This window comes from Ornithorhynchus anatinus, chromosome X1 (assembly GCF_004115215.2).
Source record: "Ornithorhynchus anatinus isolate Pmale09 chromosome X1, mOrnAna1.pri.v4, whole genome shotgun sequence".
Lineage (NCBI taxonomy): Eukaryota > Metazoa > Chordata > Mammalia > Monotremata > Ornithorhynchidae > Ornithorhynchus > Ornithorhynchus anatinus.
The window spans coordinates 62,117,401-62,136,440 of record NC_041749.1 but is presented as its reverse complement, the minus strand read 5'-3'; the positions used below and the strand labels follow the sequence as shown (position 1 = coordinate 62,136,440).

At 46.8% G+C, this 19,040-nt stretch overlaps 2 protein-coding genes across 6 annotated transcripts in view; one reads left to right on the top strand and one right to left on the bottom strand.

Annotated features, from left to right (window-relative positions):
- Window positions 1-7,952, top strand: part of SLC25A26 (solute carrier family 25 member 26) — a 139,166-nt gene extending 131,214 nt beyond the window's left edge. Inside the window, exon 14 of one of the 2 annotated variants that reach the window (XM_029050659.2) lies at window positions 7,664-7,952. In XM_029050659.2, the coding sequence (XP_028906492.1) occupies window positions 7,664-7,760 (97 nt within the window). In that variant the 3' untranslated portion in view covers window positions 7,761-7,952. Of the gene's footprint in view, window positions 1-4,507; window positions 4,774-7,663 lie in introns of those variants that run through there. The other variant, XM_029050660.2, reaches the window with a different exon arrangement.
- Window positions 7,953-8,928: 976 nt separating this feature from the next.
- LRIG1 (leucine rich repeats and immunoglobulin like domains 1) overlaps window positions 8,929-19,040 on the bottom strand; it is a 141,519-nt gene continuing 131,407 nt past the window's right edge. For 2 of the 4 annotated variants that reach the window (XM_039910145.1, XM_029050657.2), the window contains exons 13-18: window positions 14,581-14,862; window positions 13,096-13,515; window positions 12,478-12,603; window positions 11,759-11,896; window positions 11,377-11,652; window positions 8,929-11,127 (exon numbers count right to left, since the gene is read on the bottom strand). In XM_039910145.1, coding sequence (XP_039766079.1) covers window positions 10,865-11,127; window positions 11,377-11,652; window positions 11,759-11,896; window positions 12,478-12,603; window positions 13,096-13,515; window positions 14,581-14,862 — 1,505 coding nt within the window. In that variant the 3' untranslated portion in view covers window positions 8,929-10,864. The remainder of the gene's footprint in view (window positions 11,128-11,376; window positions 11,653-11,758; window positions 11,897-12,477; window positions 12,604-13,095; window positions 13,516-14,580; window positions 14,863-19,040) is intronic. The other 2 variants (XM_029050656.2, XM_029050658.1) reach the window with 1 other exon arrangement.

The window sequence follows — 19,040 nt, the reverse complement described above, 5'->3', positions numbered from 1 at the left end:
ATACCAAGTGTTGGACATAAATTTTGAAATAATAATCAAACTTAAAATACAGTCTCTCTGAATGGTATTCCTGCTTCCAACATGCAAGAGTATACTGTGCTTGGTAAAGCTTGATTTGGGGGATGTTCCTTTTTACTTTGTTTTGTTTTTTCAGGTGTTCAAGTAATACAAGGAAAGGGGTACAGGGAGCAGGTTCGGTCCCCTGGAGTGTGATTGCTAGTGGATTGTTTTCCACAAACTGCCACTATTGATCCCATTACCTGTTGGTGACACAAAGAATGTGGAATTCTCATTTAATTGTTATAGGAAGAATATAAAATTGTCTGGATTTCGGCTTTTGGAGAAAAATGTTGCATTCAGAAATTGTTGAGAATCAGCTGTGTGCCTATGCCAGGACCTGGAAAATGGGTGTTATGAGAGACACTAAAATTTGGAGCTGCAGAATGCCCTATGAAGAGGATAGTACCTGAATTGAAAACTAAAACTGAATGAACGTGCTGCTTGATGATATTCCTTCATGGAGTCAAGTGGTGCCCAGTTTAAAGAGAGCACAGACCATTTCCAATTGGCCTAGTGGATAGAGCACGGGCCTGGTAGTCTGAAGGGCCTGGGTTCTAATGCTGGTTCTGCCACTTGTCTACTGTGACTTTGGGCAAGTCACTTCACTTCTCTGTGCCTCACTTACCTCATCTGTAAAATGAGATTAAGACTGAGCTCAGGTTGGTACAGGGACTGTGTCCAACCTGATTATCGTGTACCCACCCCAGCGCTTAGTACAGTGCCTGGCACATAGCGCTTAACAAATAACATTACAAAAGCCCACCTAAGAATGTCTTTTGACCGAGTTTCATTCCACTTTGAAAATTTGGCTCTTTTTGTTTTTGTTTCATTCAACTCATGCCCTCTTGAACCTTTAATCAATCAATTGTACTTATTGAGTGCATACTGTTAATGTCAACATAATTTGATATTCTGCTGTTTTCGTATCTGAGAGGTGATATAATCTCTTTCAGCAGCTGACACTAAGGTTTTGGTTACATGTCTGGTGGCATTGAGTATTTCCGTAGGAAGCGTGTGCAAAATAGAACTGCCGTGCACAAATTGAGGGAGCTGGAGTTCTCTGTCTTTCTGTTGTATTATGCCATCCAAATTACCTTTGAATCGTAGAAATCTTGGTTGCAAAACTCTTCCTCATCTTAGATGAATAAAGATAGGAAGAATCTGGCTGTGACAAAAAGTCATGACTCGAGAAAATAAGAGACTGGTGAACTGGTAGCTGTGAAGGAAGGTGATGAGGACGGCGAGTTATAAATGGTTTAATCTGACCCATTAAAAGGCGAGGGGATTTGGGGGTGATATCTAAGGTGTTTGGTGGCTTCTACCTCCCATCTCTCTGGCATCAGGCAGATGGGAGCACCCAATTCTGAAAGTCAGGTCTGTGGGCAGAGGTCTTGGTTCATCTGTAGGTAACAAGAGTACAAATTTACAGTTTAGGTTAGCACAATTATTAGCATTCTATCCAAAGGCACTGATTAAGCTCTTAACTACACGCAATTGGCACTTGGAAGCAAGAATTTCACTGTTGCCCACTCTCAAGCATCTGGGCCCTTTCTTGCTTGTATTAGTGGAGGTCACTGGTACTGTTTGCTCTTATTTGGGCTTCACCTATATGGGGTTATTCAAGGGTTATTCTCCGACATCGTGCCGATGGGGTGCAGGGGAGCGCACTCTTGCAACTCTACATCAGACTTCTTTATTATTGGTAGTTCAAGGGACCCAGCTCCTATTTTAACCTTTGCTTTGTTTTATTATGTTGATACACTTTGTCTTCTGGAACCACTTGATAAGCTCAAGTAAATGCTGCCTTCCCCGGCTGGTGAATGAGTGATTGTAATGCTCGACTAATCACACTCTCTTAGTCTGCCCCTGAATATGGCAACAATGTTCCACTCTAAGTCTTTGCCTCTGAGAGTTTTGTCAGGACCTGCCTTGTACAAATTACTGCACTTTAAAGCTCTAATTATGGTAATAGACCCAATTGTTTTCTATTGAAGCTATAAATGCTTCCATATGTCTGCTCGGAGCAGTGGATCATTACCACAAAAACCCAAACCAGGGAAATCCGAGGTTTACCCTAAGTAGCATCTGGTTAGCGATGGTGGTTAAAGTCACTGATGGCTCACTATTGCACTGGACTCTGCTTCCTGCCAGTATCTGAATCCCCCTGATCCCTTTTGAGGCATCACGGCCCAATTTGGAGGCAGAATAGAATATGAGCTGGAGGCTGCCCGGTCCATTTTTAGTTGCTATAAAGGCAGCTGTGGATTGCTGACCAAGATGTATGAAATACAGAAAGAAAAAGATGTAGAGAATGGGTTGGTTTTTTTTTTAAATGGGATCTCCTTATTTTGGCAGTGGCAGATGGAAACCCTAAGCCCTTGGCGTATCAGGCAAGATCTGGGCTTTTTCTCTGAGGGAAGCTCTGTTAGAAGCTCTATTTGCCCTATGTATGTTTTACTTCACCCAGCAGGAGATATGCTTTAGCCCTTTCCTCTTGAAATGTGGCAGAAGTGTGTGAGGAACACACCAGAAACTGCTGCAACCAAGAACACTGTGAACTTCAGCCAGCTTGCTCACAGAGCATATTGTTGGCCTCCAGGATCGGAATGAGAGAGGCACCCCACTACCACCACAAAAAAAAAAAAAGTGTGTGTGCTACTGATGGTGGGAGAACCTCTGCCCTTTCCTAAACAAAGGATCCTGCAAGTTGACGTTTAAGGATATTGTCCTTCGATTGCCAGAGAGACAGGAGCAATATTATGTGACACGGTGGGGGTCTGCACCTCCATTTTTCAGAATACCCTTCTTGCCCCAGATGGATTACAGAAGTGCCCTAAAATTGGCTCTGCCTCACTCACTTCAAGCAGACTGACTAGAGAGCTAGCTGCATCTGGTGACCTTGTAATGTGGGAACCAACAGAAAATAGACAAAGAGAAGATACAAATTATGGCATCTTGGCACAACCAATCAATCAGTGGTATTTTTTGAGCACTTACTATGTGCTTCAGAGCACTGTATTGAGTGCTTGGGAGAGAATGATGCAACAGAACTAGCAGGCATGTTCCCTGCCCATAACGAGCTCACACATTATGTGACAATGTCAGTAAGTCATTTAGAAAGTAGTTTCTGCAGACCATAAAGCAATAGCACAATCTTACTCGTAGGCTACTACTTGTAAATAATTTCTGTTTGTCTCCCTCCCTAGATGATAAATTCCTTGAGGGCAGGAAATGTGTACCTTTGCTTGGGTCATTAGCAGGCTGTTGTCTGATATGCTGCAGCCTTGTGTGAGCATTCAAAAATGGATCAAAAACCTGCATCCCACCCATCAGGCACTTGGAGAAGTTCTGTGACCACATTAAAAACAGCCCTCTCGGAACAAGGAATCCCACCTATGTTCAATCAATCAATTATATTTATTGAGCACTTACTGTGTGCAGAGCCACTATACTAAGCACTTGGTAAAGTACAATATAGCAGACAATTTCCCTGCCTACATTGAGCTTACAGTCTAAAGGGGGAGACAGACCATTAATAGAAATAAATTGCGGTTATGTGCATAAATGCTGTGAGGCTGGAGTTGGGGGTCGAATAGAGGGAGTAAGGGTGATGCAGAAGGGAATGGAAGAAGAGGAAAAGAGGGGTGTGTTACACCCTCTAGACTGTAAACTCAGTATGGGCAGGGAATGTGTCTGCTAATTCTGTTGGATTGTACTCTCTCAAGTACTTAGAACAGTGCTGAGCTCATAGTAAGTGCACAATAAATACCATTGATTGATTGCTCATGAGAAGCTAATGGCTACTTCTCTGACACCACCTGACAGGTCTTGCTCAAACCTTGTGGGGGTGGCCAAATGACAGTACCAAGATTGGTTTGATGCGAGTGCCCTGGATTGAAAAACGCTTGCAGCAAAAAAGCAATCACACTGATATTTTGCAGTGCATCACTGAGAGCAAGTGGGAAAACAAAAGAGAGTTATGTGGCATGCAGTTCAAAGCAAGGGGTGCCAAGGACTTTTGTTCATCACTATGGAAGCAAGATGGCCTCGTACATAGAACTGCTGAAGAATGCAGGTAGCTTCATCGTCTTCACAGGCAATGAGGAAATCCCGAGGAGATGGCAACCACACTCTAATGATCTTCTTGAATGTGCCTCTGTCGTTCTTCTCCATCTAGGTGACAGTTCATTGTGTGGAAGAGTTTACTGGCATCTGCCAATTTACACATCTCACTGCGCATTCCCTTTTCCAGGTTATTTACGATTGGGGCAGTTCTGATCTTAACATTGATTCTGTTTACATTTCTTCCATGAGTGGGCATTTGTCCCTTCCTTTGTGTTTCCTATTTTTGAGCAATTTTCAGTCCATTACAGCACTCTTCTCCTCCACCCCCTGCCCCCCCACCCCACCCCCACACACCTACAATTTGGGTTTTTTTCTTTTATAGACTTTGGTGTTGATCTTCAAACCGATTATAAATTTGACCAATTTGCCAGATATAGAAATGGGAATCCCCAGATCATCTCTGGAAACTTTCTTTTTCTAAGGTGGGAGTTGCATTTAGTTATCCACCAGTTTTCTGGCCCAGTGGCCATTTGTAAAAATAGGTTGTACCTTCTTGCTAATACTTATGTGACTTCAACAATTTCTTTGAAATATTTGAGTGAATGTCATTGGCCCAGGTGATTTATGTATAATTCAGCTGTTCCCATGTGGTCCCATCCCATGTGGTCACCACAATTAAATTCTTTTGTCCTCTTGAAAAAAGCATTTGGGTGTGAAAAAATCTATCTTCCTTGGTAGAGACTGAACTCATTGAGTCTCTTAGCCATCAAGTGGCCATGCTGATTCCCCAGAAAACTGCACCCTTTTAATATATTTAAACAATATTTATTAGCTTTGTATCCCTTGCAAGACACTTCTTACTACTTTTTGGCCCATCTAATTCCTTTGACTTGCCTCTCTTTATGAGATTTTCTGTTCTCCCCCAAGAAAATTTTCCCTTCATTGAAGGATGCCTTTTGCCCTCCAACGACCTGTTTTACTCTGCCAGTGTTTCATATGTTTGTTTTTCGTATTGTGTGACACCCATTTTACATAGGCCTTGGGTTTTTTTAACCAACTCCTTCTGGTTTTTTCCCCAACTCAGATCCCAAATCGTCACCAACATCCCCAAACCACACAACAGTTGGGTCAGTCGATTTAGCTGAAGATGTCCTCCTTTCAACTTTCTCTCATCATTATCAGGAACTGTGTGTTTGGTCTTGATATTTTTAACTTATTCTAGCTACTTTGCTTGAAAATACAATAAGGGACCTGGAAACTAGTTTCAGAATTTTGCTTCCAATCAACCAGGAAACTCTTCCAATCAATGGTATTTATTGAGCATTTACTGTGTGCAGGGTACTGCACTATGCACTTGGGAGAGTACAGAACCACAGAGTCGGTAGATTTGTGCCCTGCCCACAAGGAGTGGACAGTGTAGAGGGGGAGAATTTCCAACATAGAATTTGAGCATCATCTTTGTCAGAGGCAGTCATCTTGGAAAGAGAGTAAGTCTGAAGGACTCTGCATGCACATTCCTAAGAAGACAGACACTTATGAACCGCTTTGCAGTCAGCACAACACTCCGCATGGACAAGTTCTCTTTCAACCTGCACCTTGGAAAATCAATACACCGCAAAATGTTTGTATGGGCAGTTCAGAGCTAATGTTATTACTGAATTAGAAGCAGTGTGACCTAGTGGATAGAGCACAGGTCTGGGAGTCAGAAAGACCTGGGTTCTAATTCCTGCTCCATAAGTTGTCTGATATGTGACCTTGGGAAAGTCACTTCACTTCTCTGTGCTTCAGTTCCTTCCTCTGTAAAATGGAAATTGAGAGGACTGTGTCCACCCGATTACTTTGTATCTAACCCAGCACTTAGAACAGTGCCTGGCACATAGTAAGCACTTAACAAATGCCATTTTTTTAAAAAAAAATCTGCCACCTGGAAGGTACACTACTGGCCAATGCAAGACCAAAAAAACCAAAAACCCTCCAACTGAAAACCAACTGGAGAGACAATGTGCCTGTTGGAATAAGCATCAAGCTTCATCCAAATTACATAGTTGGGGAGGAGTCCACTCTGGCTCCACTCTTTAGCTCCTCAAGGAGTTTCATAAGCATCATCTATGACCTTGTCATCTTCAGGCAAAACAGGATTCTCCACAGCGGCATCCCCGAATGGTTCGCTCACCAGCATTGAAGCAATGCTCATGGTGGTTCAGCCTCACTAGGCAGGCCACAAATGCATGATAGATGACAGTGGGACACCCCACAGCCACTCTGCAGACAACTGGATTGAGGCATGTTGTGATGAAGGTGGAAATGGCAGAGCGACACAGCATTGGGCGATGGCTAGCGGTGCCAGCCAACAAGGCGAACGGTTCAGAGTCAGGGCTTTCTCTACATGAGCAGAGGCTTGGGAAGGGGTGGGATACCAAGGGCTGCCAATTGGCAAATGGATCAGTGTAGGACAGTCTGGACAAGCACTCGGGTGTGAATGCCAGCTGTGTGTGTGCACGTGTGCGTGCCTGTGGTGAGGTACATTTTTCGAGTTTCCTATTATCACTTTTGACATCGTAGCTTTCTTTCCTTCCCCTGCCTCACTCCCACTCGCAGATGCTGCCCATTCCTCTTTTTGACTGCTCACCTTCTTCCTCTACCTCTGTAAAGCGGCAGTTCAGGGATTGACAGCAGCTTGCTACTGTGATGGCCAGAGGGAAAGGACAGTTGGAAGGCTCCTTGGTTGACTTTTCTAATCAGTGGAGGAAAATAAGGCCCTTAGGACCATAACCCTGTGCACCCCAGTGCCTTAAGATCAATTTTTGAGGAAAGAACTAGGAGGAAGTAGAGCTGCCTGGCTTTTTGAACCGAGATAGAGACCTGATCTGTGATGATGACCTGTTCTGTTGTACTCTCGCAAGCACTTGGTAGGTACCACTGAGGAGGCTGATGATGATGAGAGCCAGGGAGCCTCTAGAGGTCCCTGTGAGTAAGTCACTTTCCTCCCCTTTGGGTCTGCTTCATCATCCTTTAAGTGAGGATAATAGATCACAGGGCCAGTTGGAAAAATGTGTTCAAGGTTTGAAAAAAGAGGCAGTGTAAGGACAGAGTCATTACTGGGTCTAATTGTGATTATTCCAAGAGTAAGGGGATTTTGGTATTTAACGTCAGCCAGCAAGCAGCTGGGATCAAACCTCCTAGGCCCAACTTTAAGAGTTGAAGAATGTAGCTTGGGCCAGTGCTGTCAGAGCTGCGTGATTCCAAAAAAAAAAATATTTTTAAATCCCTTCCATCTGGCTGCTAGAAACGAGGGCATTATCACCCCTTACTATAACAGCACCACACACTGAGTCAAATAGTGGGGTACAGCCTTAGGTGGAGGAGGGGGGCAAATGTGTGAGTTCAAAAACCATGTATTTGCCCTGCCACGCCAAAACTGAGGCGTGGGCTCACTGAGTCTGAAGTGTGATGTTTTCAAGCTGTGGCGTTTGGATGTTGCCTTAATTTATGACTGAAAATGCAGCTTGTGTGTTTTCTCTCCCTGTTGCTTTTTTAGATTATTTGCAGGTGTTTTTCCTCGAATGGCAGCGATCAGCCTGGGAGGTTTCATCTTTCTTGGCACTTACGACCAAACACGCAGCTTGCTGTTATAACTTGGCAGAGAGTACCCCGTGAATCATATCAAAGGGCCAAACACCTCCTGTTTTCGAGAAAGACTGTGGTTGGAAGACACTACTCTTCTCTTCTTTGGTGAGCAGCTGTTTGATCTGCATGACCAGATCTATTTCACTTTGGAAATCCAGTTTTGTTGCAATAAAACGTTCCCCTACATGGAGTTCAGTGAGCGAGCCGTGTTGAGTGAAGTCATTGTGAGTGTTGGGCCAAGAACAGTGAAAGGGGAAAGCTAATTATGTCGTAATAGTGCTTTGTTTGAGCAGTCTTCTCAGACCCCTTAATGAGGAAGGTTGCTGAAGTCTGAGCTGGAACAGATCTTTCATTTCCTGCCTTCTGCCCTAGTTGGGGGGAACGATAGTATAGTGTATTGTTAAAATGGAAGTGTTTGGTTCAGGGGTGGGGAGGGAGCTGTAGGGAAAGGCATCCCCATTTGCGCCTTCCCCAAGTAAGAATGTGTATAGATCACTTTAAATGTGCAAGTGCCTAGCAGGCATCTTTCCTCCGTAACCAGGCTGGTGTCTTAATTGTACTCAGCCTTCTCCAATAAAAATAGAAATATTTTTTTTTCTACAGTTTAGGGTCTGACCAACGAACCCTGCTGGGATGTGAAGGAACACAGACTCTTTCCTTTTGCAGCCCCCAGCCATGAATTGCCCCATGGCACAGCTGGGAGTGGGAAGGATGGCTTTCAGCTGCTTTCTTGAGAAGGGCATCATCACCCCTTCCTGGGAAATGAAACATCCCAAACTCTGTTGTCTGTTCCCCCTGGGGCTGGCCTGGTTCTTGCAGTGTACTTTTCCTGGCTGCAGCAAGAACAACAAAAAGAGCGGTTGAGTGAGGCTTCAGGGTGTTGGATTTCTTGGATGAAGTTTCTTGGTTATTCTGTCTGGGTGCTTGTTGAAGGGAGTGCCCTTCAGAACCCTATATCCTATTCAGTTGGAGCAGTGAGCATGATGTGGAAGTTTTCTAGGGCTAAACCCCCACCCCTCCACCTTGGGTCAAATTGACAGGGACAGAAGACTGGTTCAGGTGTGGTGGGAGGGTAATTAAGGCTAAGGAGAAAGGGTAGCAATGTAAGTTCTAGGAAATGTTTTCCCCGAACATGGTTTTGTTGGCAAGAATAATCAGATAGGTGCCCACACAGGGTGAAAATAATTTATAAATGAACCTTTAATAAAGACACTTCAATGCCATTTGTTAGACATGTCAATATTTTACATGTTTTTCAATGTACAACATTGTACCAAATTTCTATAAATAAATAACTTTGTACACAAGTAATACTTCCTCTTTCACATTGCCTCTCAGAAGCAGCAAATTCACATATTTTGTGGAAGTAACATGAAACAGTTAACTTTAACAAATTGAGAATATCATTTGTTGACCAATGTGCTTACATTTTCAATTTAATGCTAACACGTTTTTGGCTAGATGTCCTGCTACAAATTGTTGCACCGTTTGTATCCAATAGGACACTTTCTTTTGGCTTCCTGGGGGGAGGAGAGGGGTTGAGGGGTTTTGCTTTCGGCATATTTTATTAAATTCAACGTTGGCATTCAGTTATGTAGCCACCTGTCGCAAAGTGCAAATGTACCTAGAGAGTCAGAAACAGACAGGTAAGCTGGCAAAATTAAATCTGGCCCGTAAGGAATACGTTAGGCATTGTATGTATGCCCATATGGCCACATGGCACACAGAGGAAGTGAGCTGCCCCTCTCTCTCCTCCGCATTACCCCACAAGAATTGGGCTGGCTTCTAGCACTATGTAAGAAGGATAAACAACAAAAAAAGAAACCTCTCTTTTCCCAGGCCAATAGTAGGTGGTCATTTTTAACAGTGGTGTAAGTAGCAGAACTAAAATTAACATATTAATTAATCCACAGGTACCAAATACCACCAGAAGCAGCCTTTATATAAATAAAAAGCTTTATCATGAAATTGTAAATGACACTAAATCATCTTTGTTATGACCCACAGCTGAGCTTAAAGACTAGGGAAAACGAGGAGCTTATTGATTCAGGCCAATCTCTTAAGAGAGTCGGGCTTGTAAGCTGGTATTGCTTAATCAGTGGGATCTGAAATTTTCTCCTCCTCCTGCACCACTGACACACAAACAGATAGCCTCTGAAAATGTCCTGCTGTAGAAGGAGGACCAGGCACAGTGCTGAGAGAAGGCTCAACATGTCACTGGTAAAATGCAGGCGGCATTGCTTCTGCTTCAACAGCGGGTCAATCGATGGCGTCTATTGAGCACGTAGTGCATGCAGAGCACGTGGGAGAGTACAATACCAGAGAGTGGGTCAGTGGTCTGCCCTTTCAATGCCATGTCCATTTTTCTTGAAGTAGTTGTTGGCTTTTGTACACGATAGACTCCAAAGAACTGTGTCTCTGGTGCTATTTCGAAACCTAAACCCCCAAATCGCCTATAGCCCTCAAAAGCACTTTGAGCAGTGACGAACTTAAAGTTCTTCCAGGCTGAGTGGGACTGCTCTCTTCTCTCACTCAGCACCTGCCCTCTTAAGCAGGCCTTGGAAGTTCAGGCTGGCTGATCCTATTTTAAGTGCAATACAAGGGAAGGGAGATTTGTGCTTAAACAACCAACTCAACTCTTCCAAGGCTTTTCACTGAAAAACAGGACCAACCTCATGTTTAAATAAATGTGGTTTTCTTTTTGCAGGTTCCATTCATGCATTAAGGCACCAGAATCATTTTCTCAAAAACAAAAAAAAATGAACAGCAACCTGATATAGAAATAATATGGCCCAAACTGTAAGATTCCACTCTGCTAACCATGCACTAAAGATTAAAATAGCCTCTGTAAAAGATATAGATAGATGTAGATATAATATGAAAACTCTTATATACAATGGTATCAAATACTTTTGCTTCCTTGTGTGCCCCCAATGCAGGTCCACTTCTGAACTAGTGATACTTCACATGGAAGTTTAAAATTATGTACAAAAATCAGTGACGCTTGAACACAAGCTTCCTCCCCCTCCCACCACTTCAGCTCCTTGCCTCACTCATACCTCACTGGGCTCTGGGGTGAGGCTGACAATTCCAGAGTTGAGGTAGATACAGCCTAGACATTGGGTGCAAAGAGCAACGGCATGCTGCTTTGCCTGGGGCAGTTTTCTCTCAGTGGTGTGGGCTCGTGGCCAGGGTCACCAGAGTGGGGTAAGTGTCCATTAGAAAGAAGACGACGCTTCGCTTGAGCCTCACCGGGAATTTCCTGAAAGCCGGGTGAAGGGGCGGGAGTCTCACTGAACTCCGCCCGGGAGCCTGCTGGGGGCTGCAGATCACAGTTGACCTTGGAGGGCCTCACCGACAGCTGGAAAGAACCACCTACATGACAAAACAGAAAGCGTCAGGCCACCTGCGGGCCAGGAATGAGAGCGGGTTCCAGGAGAACAACAAAACGGGGTGGGGGAGAAGAGGCCAGCCTGAGCCTAATTCATTATTTATTCAATCGTATTTATGGAGCACTTACTGTGTGCAGAGTACTGAGGTAGGTGCTTGGGAGAGTACAACAGTAAACAGACACATTCCCTGCCTACAACGAGCTTACAGTCTAGATGAAAGTGAAACGGGTACCTTGGCCATCTGGGGGCAGCGGTGTCTTTGTGTACGACACCATCATTCTATCGTGGTTACTGGGGTAGAGAGAGTCACTTGGGTGCTGGACCCTGACAATCCCCGTGCTGGGCCGTTCTCTGTCACTCGGAGTTGGTTCGGGGTTGCTGGGCAGTTGGGGGTGCATACTCTCCGGAGGCTTCGAGGGCTGAGGGTAGCAGTCTTTGTTCCTGGCATAACTGGTGCCGATGGTGGTATCATCGCTGCCGTCACCGCTTACTACAACTTGCATGTATGCTGTGCGGGGCGGGGGAGGGGGAGAATGAAAGAATGTGAGGAGGCCTCACTGACCCGGACAGCTATGAACTGCTCTTTTTTTTTTTTCCTTTTTAATTATCAGTACCTGTTTTGTCTGGACTAGTCATTCTTTCAGGCATTTTCCAAGTTTCTTTATTATATCCTACACAGAGCTTGGGCTGCCTACAAGTAGGGCCGTGAGCTTGAACAACTGGGCAGCCTCCACCATCTCTCTGACAGGCCCCTGCAACAAAAGAGTCAAGTGCCATGAGGCTTCACCCGCCCCCGCCCCCCCAACCCCAATCAGAAGCCCCCATTATCTTACAGTTTCCCATATGCAGCAGGAAGGTCTTCAGTTGGAGAAAAATCATTTTTGAGCCACTGACTCAGGTTTTGGGCTCAAGAGAAAGATGTCAGGAAAGGGAGTCTTGATTTAAAAAAAACCACCCAAAAACTTCTAGCCTGAAAAAGGCACACAAGTCCGTATCCCCTGTTGGAAGGGACGTGGGAGTTTGCAGAAGCAGGCAGTGACTTTTTCTAGTCCAGCCTATAGGCCTTTCAGACATCGAGGGGTCTGCGCCTTCCTGACACTGGATTAAGGAAACCAGGCTCCTTCCTCTGTTCTGTAAGAACACCTGCCCACGGGATCTTATTGGGGAAAAAAAAAGTTTGTTCTTTGGCCTGGAGAGCAAAATCCACCTCATTCAAATGCTCATCTTCAGAAGTGAGAGTGTGTGTGTGTGAGTTAGAGTGGGGGGCGGGGAGAGGGGGAATTGGCTGGCAGCCCTCAGCCCAACTTCCTCAAAGGAGGAAGTAAGTCCATACCATTGCTCTCTATTTGCCTGGTTGCCTGTGGTCCACCTTCAGCCCTGACCCCCGCTTCTTGGCGGTCAGAGAGGGTACCCTGGGAGGAGAGATAGCTTGGAACATCAGGTGGCACAATGGTTTCATCTGCAGGGGCAAGAGGAACAGGACAGGCAGTCAGTCAACTGTATTTACTGAGCGGTTACCGTGTGCAGAGCACTGTACTAAGAGCTAGGGAGAGGACAATACAATAATAGACACACTCCCAGCCCACAATGAGCTTACAGTCTACGGGGGGGGAACAGACATTAATATAATTAAGTAAATTACAGATACATAAGTGTTGTGGGGCTGGGGCGGGGGGGGATGAATAAAGGGAGCAAGTTAGATTGAAGAGGTATTCCCAATTGCACTGCTCCCCAGAACCTCTCGGCTGGCATTTCCTCACCATATCGGCACCTCCCACTATTCCGGACCGATGACCTCATCTCCCCCAGCACTTCATATTGTGCTTGGCCCAGGGTAAGTGCTTAACCGAGGACCGTGATCATTAATACTAGAAGCTAAGAATCCTGCGGTTCTTGGGAAAACACGGTCTTGGAAAACAGCTGTTCCCCTCCCAGTAAGCAGCCAACTTACCTGTATGGGTGACACTGTACTCCTCCCTCTTCTTCCTCGTTTGATAGATGATGCACACCCAAACCAGGGAGGTCAGCACAATGCTGCACACCACGGCAATGATGAAAATGCCCAAGGTGGTGCCATCCTTCCTGCAGCTGGGGCTTGGTAGAATGCTCAGCTGGCTATGCGCCCGCTCTGTACCCAGGGCGTTGGACATCTCACAGGTGTATGTGCCCGCATCCTCCGGCACCACGTTCCGCACAATGAGCAGCTGATTGCCGGTGGTGAAATGATGCCGTTCGGTGACCCTCAGGGGATGATCTCCCTTCAGCCAGGTGATGCGGGGAGGTGGGCTGCCGGTGGTTTTGCACTGGAGGGCCACAGTGTCTCCTACCGACACCATACGGTCTTCGAGGGGAATGACCAAGGATGGAGTCTCTGAAACAATCGAGAGGTGCAGGTTAATCTCTGCCCCCTAGAAAGATCTGGGCATAATTGAATTGGGCCAAGAGAAACTCAGGTTGACGTCAGGTTGAGGGAAACAAGACATTGTTCTCTCACAGCGTGACCTAGTAGAAAGATCACGGTCCTGGGAGTTAGAGGACCTGAGCTCTAGTCCCGGCTCTGCCCCTTAGCTGGTGGGTGGCCTTGGCCAAGTCAGTTCACTTTCCCGTGCCTCAGTTAACTCATCTGTAAATCGGGGACTCAAACCAACTCCCTCCTTCTTAGAATGCAAGCCCTGTGTGGGACAGGGACTGTGTCTGATCTTATCATGTATCTACCCCAGTGCTTAGGGCAGTACGTGGTACATAGTAAGCACTTAACAAGTACCCTGATTATTATTATCATGAGGAATAGAGTGTCAAACACCAGAACTTCAGGTGGGCTTCTATCACCTCTCCTCTATGGGGGAAGAATCACCTGCCTCCTGACTATAAAGCTCCGTAAGGTGCCCGGGCCAACCCTCATCACCAGCATTAAGTGAGCACAACACACTGTGCTAGGAGTTTGGGAATACCCAACAGGCATACACAGACCCATTCCCTGTCCACAAGAAGCTTAAGGAAATGCTAAAAAGGGCTTTACGTTTCCCCCGCTGACAAGAACATTTACTTTCAGTGAGAAAAGAAATCTAGGACCCAGAAACCACAGGGTGCTTTTTGTGGTTTCTTCTGCTCTCGAAACCCCTGGGGTGTGCCTCTTGGGAGAGCAGAGGAAGGGAAGAGGGACTGGCTGGCTCACTAAGTAAGATCCTCGAGGGCAGGGAGCTTGGCTATCTGTTCCATTGTACTTGCCCAAGCCCTAGGTACAGTGCTCTGCACACTGTACGTGCTCAGTAAATAACACTGATAGAGTGACCCAATCAAAAAGACCCAGATGAAGCGGGGTTGAAGTGGACCATGCTATTTCACTACCTTAAAATCTCTTCCTTTCCCAGCATGTCTCTGCCTTGTATACGTCCACCCCCTAACCAGGACCAAACCGGGGTGAGGAGTTCCTTACCTAGGACCATCAGGGTGGCATTGGCTGACACAGAGCCTGCCGAGTTCTGGGCCGTGCAGCTGTACACGCCCATGTCGTCCACCTTCACGTTCATGATAAAAAAGACGTCATCATCAGGCATGACGTGCATCCGGCGTTCTCGGGCGGCGGGGAAGTCGGTGCCACCATCCTTCTGCCAGGCGATCTGGGGGTTAGGGTGGCCAGTGGCGGCACATTCCAAACGGGCTGTGGTGCCGGTCCGGATGGCGATGTCGTGAGGCATCTTGGTGAACGAGGGCAGCACTGCAAAACACACACACAAGAGCCTTGGGTTGGCGCTACCAACAAATGGTCAACTCCAGCCTCCCAATCTACCTACCCCTGCAGCCGGATCCACATCTACCCCCCTGCCAGCTCCCACTTAGGCTGAAGGGGGGCTCCCAGGGAGGAGCTACCTAGGCCCCAAAACAAAAAGCAGACAACTCTCCCAAAAATGGACAATGAAAGTAAACCCCTCCAATCCTGCACACAACAGGCTGTGCAGGGCATAAGTGAAAAAACAAAATGGTTTTGCTTAGCATCTGGGCAGTTTCACTGGTGGGGGGAGACAATAGCGTGATAAACAGCATGGCCTAGTGGACAGAACACAGGCCTGGGAGTCGGAAGGATCTGGATTCTAATCCCAGCTCTGCCACTTGTCTGCTGGGTGACTTCAGGCAAGTCGCTTCACTTCTCAGTTACCTCATCTGCAAAATGGGGATTGACTGTGAGCCCCATGTGGAACACAGACTGTGACCAACCTGACTGGCTTGTATCTACCCCAGAGTTTAGTACAGTTCCTGGCACAGAGCAAGTGCTTAATGAATACCATAAAAAAAAGGAAAGTGGGATGTGGGATATGGTATATGTGAGCTTACAAGCTTGAGCTTGTAAACAGCAGGCAGTTCAAACAAATGATCCACAGACCTCACGTGGACCCCAGTGACATTCAGGGTAGTCCACGGGACACCTGGCCACAGGAGTGAAGTGGGAGCAGAAGGCCATCAAAGTGGCCCCTACCTCTGTGGGCCAGTCAGCCTGGGGCTGGAAGCTGGTACGCTCTGCACGAGTGGCAGAAAGCCTCCTCCACCTCTCCCTGCTCTCGCTCTCTCCCCGCCTACTGTGGCTCTTCAAGGGGAATTCATAGGGGTGAACGCGTGTGTGCGGGACAGAGTCTGTCAGTCTCCGTCAAGTCGAGATGAGCTTCCACGTGAACAAGTGCAAAAGTAATGCACAGAGGAAAAAATAGCGTGTAACTGTCGACCGTTCCTTCAACTCAGCAGTCCAGGGGGTGACAGCAGCTAGACAGGCCAACAACCAAAGCGTGGGCCACTATATCAAACCATGGTGTGCCTGCACCAGAACATTCTGTGCAGGTCTGGTGCCTACATCTTAGGAAGGACAGAGCGGAGCTTGAAAAGGTACAGGGAAGGGCAACAAAGATGCTAAGAGAGATGGAGCATCTTAGGAAAGAGGACAAACTGATAAGATTTGGACTTTTCAGCCTGGGGCGGCAGAAGCAAAACGGGGGGTTGGGGGAGAGAGGTCGCGGTGCACGACGATAGTTTACAGAATCTTGAAGAGTGTGCCTGGGGCCAAAATGAAATTGTCGTTCCCCGAATCTCACAACACCAGTCAGCAAGAGCATGGGGCTCCCACGCAGATGGAAAGTGACGAATCTAAATCAATGAAAAGAGGCATTTCTTCACCCACTGAGGCAGGAAATACATGAAATGTGTTACCTCAAGAGGTCATGCAGGCAGAAAATAGCAGTAGATTCAAGAAGATGTTGTGATACATGGAGAGAGGTCCATTTTGGGTAACTAGAAGGAAACTCAGGGCTGTAGAGGGAAAAGTCTGAGGGCACATTAGGATCAATGCTAAGATGGGCAACTGCCGCTCACACAGTTCCTCCCAGCAGCTGCTGCCACTGTTGGAGACAGAACACCGGTCTAGATGGGCCATCAGACGATGAGGGAATGACATCCCTCACGTCGTGCAGATGGTACGTCCGATGCAACTCTAAGACAACGCTTTTTCACAGAAGGGTGGCCAACACAGAAAGTTGTTTCCACCGGAAGTGGTGCAGAAAGAAAATATTCCCGGGGTTCCAGGTGGCTTTGGGCAATATGAATGAATGAATGGACGGACAAGTGGTCCTTAGTGGGCTACTGGAAGCAAAAGTTAGGGATGTTGTATGATCCATCCTTAATCGTCAAGTTGTCGAGAAGGGCAACCTTTATAGATGGATCACTGGAGAATCTTGTTGCCATTGCTGGAGACAGCGGCTGGACTAGCAATCTGACCCAGCATGGCATTTTGCGTGTTCTCGTGCTATAGCCCATAGACCAACTCACGGGACCAAAACCCCCCATTTTAAATGCCCTCAATTGTCCACTGGGCCATAAACAACTCTAGCCTTTCTCAGGACATTGATGTACTCTCCCGCCCCACCTAAACAGAGAGGGCAGAAGCTTGACCCAAATTGGAGCCACGGGATGGGATGGGGGGTGCGGGGTAGATGGGATACTGCCACCCCAGGCTCTGCTGAGGTTTCCGTCCCATGCACACTGGCTGAATGCGTCACGCATTCTCGAGTCACTTGGAGAATGGAAAGCTCCCTGAGGTAGGAAGCTCAAATGGCACACCCTGAGCTGCAGGCCAAAGCATTCTGACATGTCCCTAGCGCTCTGAAATATTTGAGGAGTACCAAGTCATTCACATGACCCTTTGGCAGAGGCGGACAGCGTGAAAACTTCATTTCTGAGAAACAATTTTTCCTCAGCGCTGAGCCTCTGCCCCAAATCCATCCGCCAAGTGGGTCTGGCTTCTTACACTCCTCGGTGAGCCGGGAAATCTATCAGATTTGGGACATAGAAGGGAGTGTCATAAAAGGGATGGGAGAACTGGCTCCCTCCCCACTCCCAGGAACTAGCTGCCCAAAATTCACTATTTGGGCTGAAAAAGCCAATCAGAAAGATTCGGCTTTTGATCTTTACAAAAGAATGCCTCTCTCCCACCCCCACTCTTAACAACGAAAAGAAGGAACTCTCTGTACAAATTCCTTAGCTAGCGAGCCAATGGAAGGTCTGGGAGTCGGTCTCGCAAATGACCCTTATGAAAACAAACACACCCAGACATTTCGTCTACCGAGACCCAGGGCTCAATTGTTTGTTCACATACCTGAGAATCCACAAACCTGGGACCACCCACCGAGAATTGCCCTGATTTTGCTAAGGAAACAAGAGTCCCAACACCCCTGTCTGGGTGCTCTGGGTGCTCTGATTCCAGACAGGGAGATCCACACAGAGTGATTAGGAGTCAAAGGCAGAGCTTCTGGATTTCCACTCAATTTGAAAGCCAGTGGAGTACCCCTAGGTTTGGTCTGCAAATTCAGTCCCATCAAAGTGGGAGCTCACTCACAGGTAAAAAAAAAACCCTCTAGGCTGTAAGCTTGTTGTGGGCAGGGAACGTGTCTACCAACTCTGGCATAGTGTACTGTCCCAAATGCTCAGTACAGTGATCTGCACACATTAAGTGCTCAGTAAATATCACTGACGGATGTGGGATGGGGATTTTGGAAAAGAAAAATGAAAAACAATAAACCCTAAGCCCGCATTTTACATTAAATGAAAGTGAGACTCATCTTTTCCACAAAAATGCTCCAACGACTCAACAATATAACCCACTAAAAATGACCATTCATTCATTCATTCATTACTAACGTTTAGTAATGTTACTAACTATTCAACAGTCAGGCCACAAAACTCCTCTTCTGGACCACCAGTCAGCCTACCAGTCTTCAATACACTGGAGTAAATGGCTTTCCTCTGGAGCTGCAAGAAGAACAAAGCCTAAAACCTAATTATTCTCAGCATTCTGGAAGTTGTCCATCCACACGCCGCCAGGGACCATCACGTACTCCCCGAGGTAAGAAGTCAGGGCAGCCTGTATTGTTCTGCCTTAAAAGAAAATGTCAATTCCATGCCCCAACTGCTACCCGGGGAGGATGGTGAGAGTAAGGTGATCAGACATCACGCAGCTGATGGGAGAGTCCCATCTTCAGACAGACAGCCCCACCGATCCCCATGTCTCCACAGCTATCCCCAAGCATGGGCCTGCTTGGCACCTGATTGGGGAAGCCACTTCCACCTTGGTAGACATAGGATTGGTGGACCATGGTTATCCCAGGACATACACCACGCAGAGAGGAGGATTCCCAAAGGGCTGTTTTGTCTACAGTTGAGCAGGCTGTGACCTGTGACCTGTGACCTGCTTGGGAGTGAGGCGGGTGGAAGCGGTGCTCCATCAGTCCTGTTTCCACCTGTAGCTCTGGTCTGGCAGCATCGAAAACACACAAAGTGAGGAGTTGAAACTGCCGCTGGTGGGGTTGAAGCCCAAGTAAGAGGCCCCTCTGCTTTCCTCCCATAAAGGCCCACCCA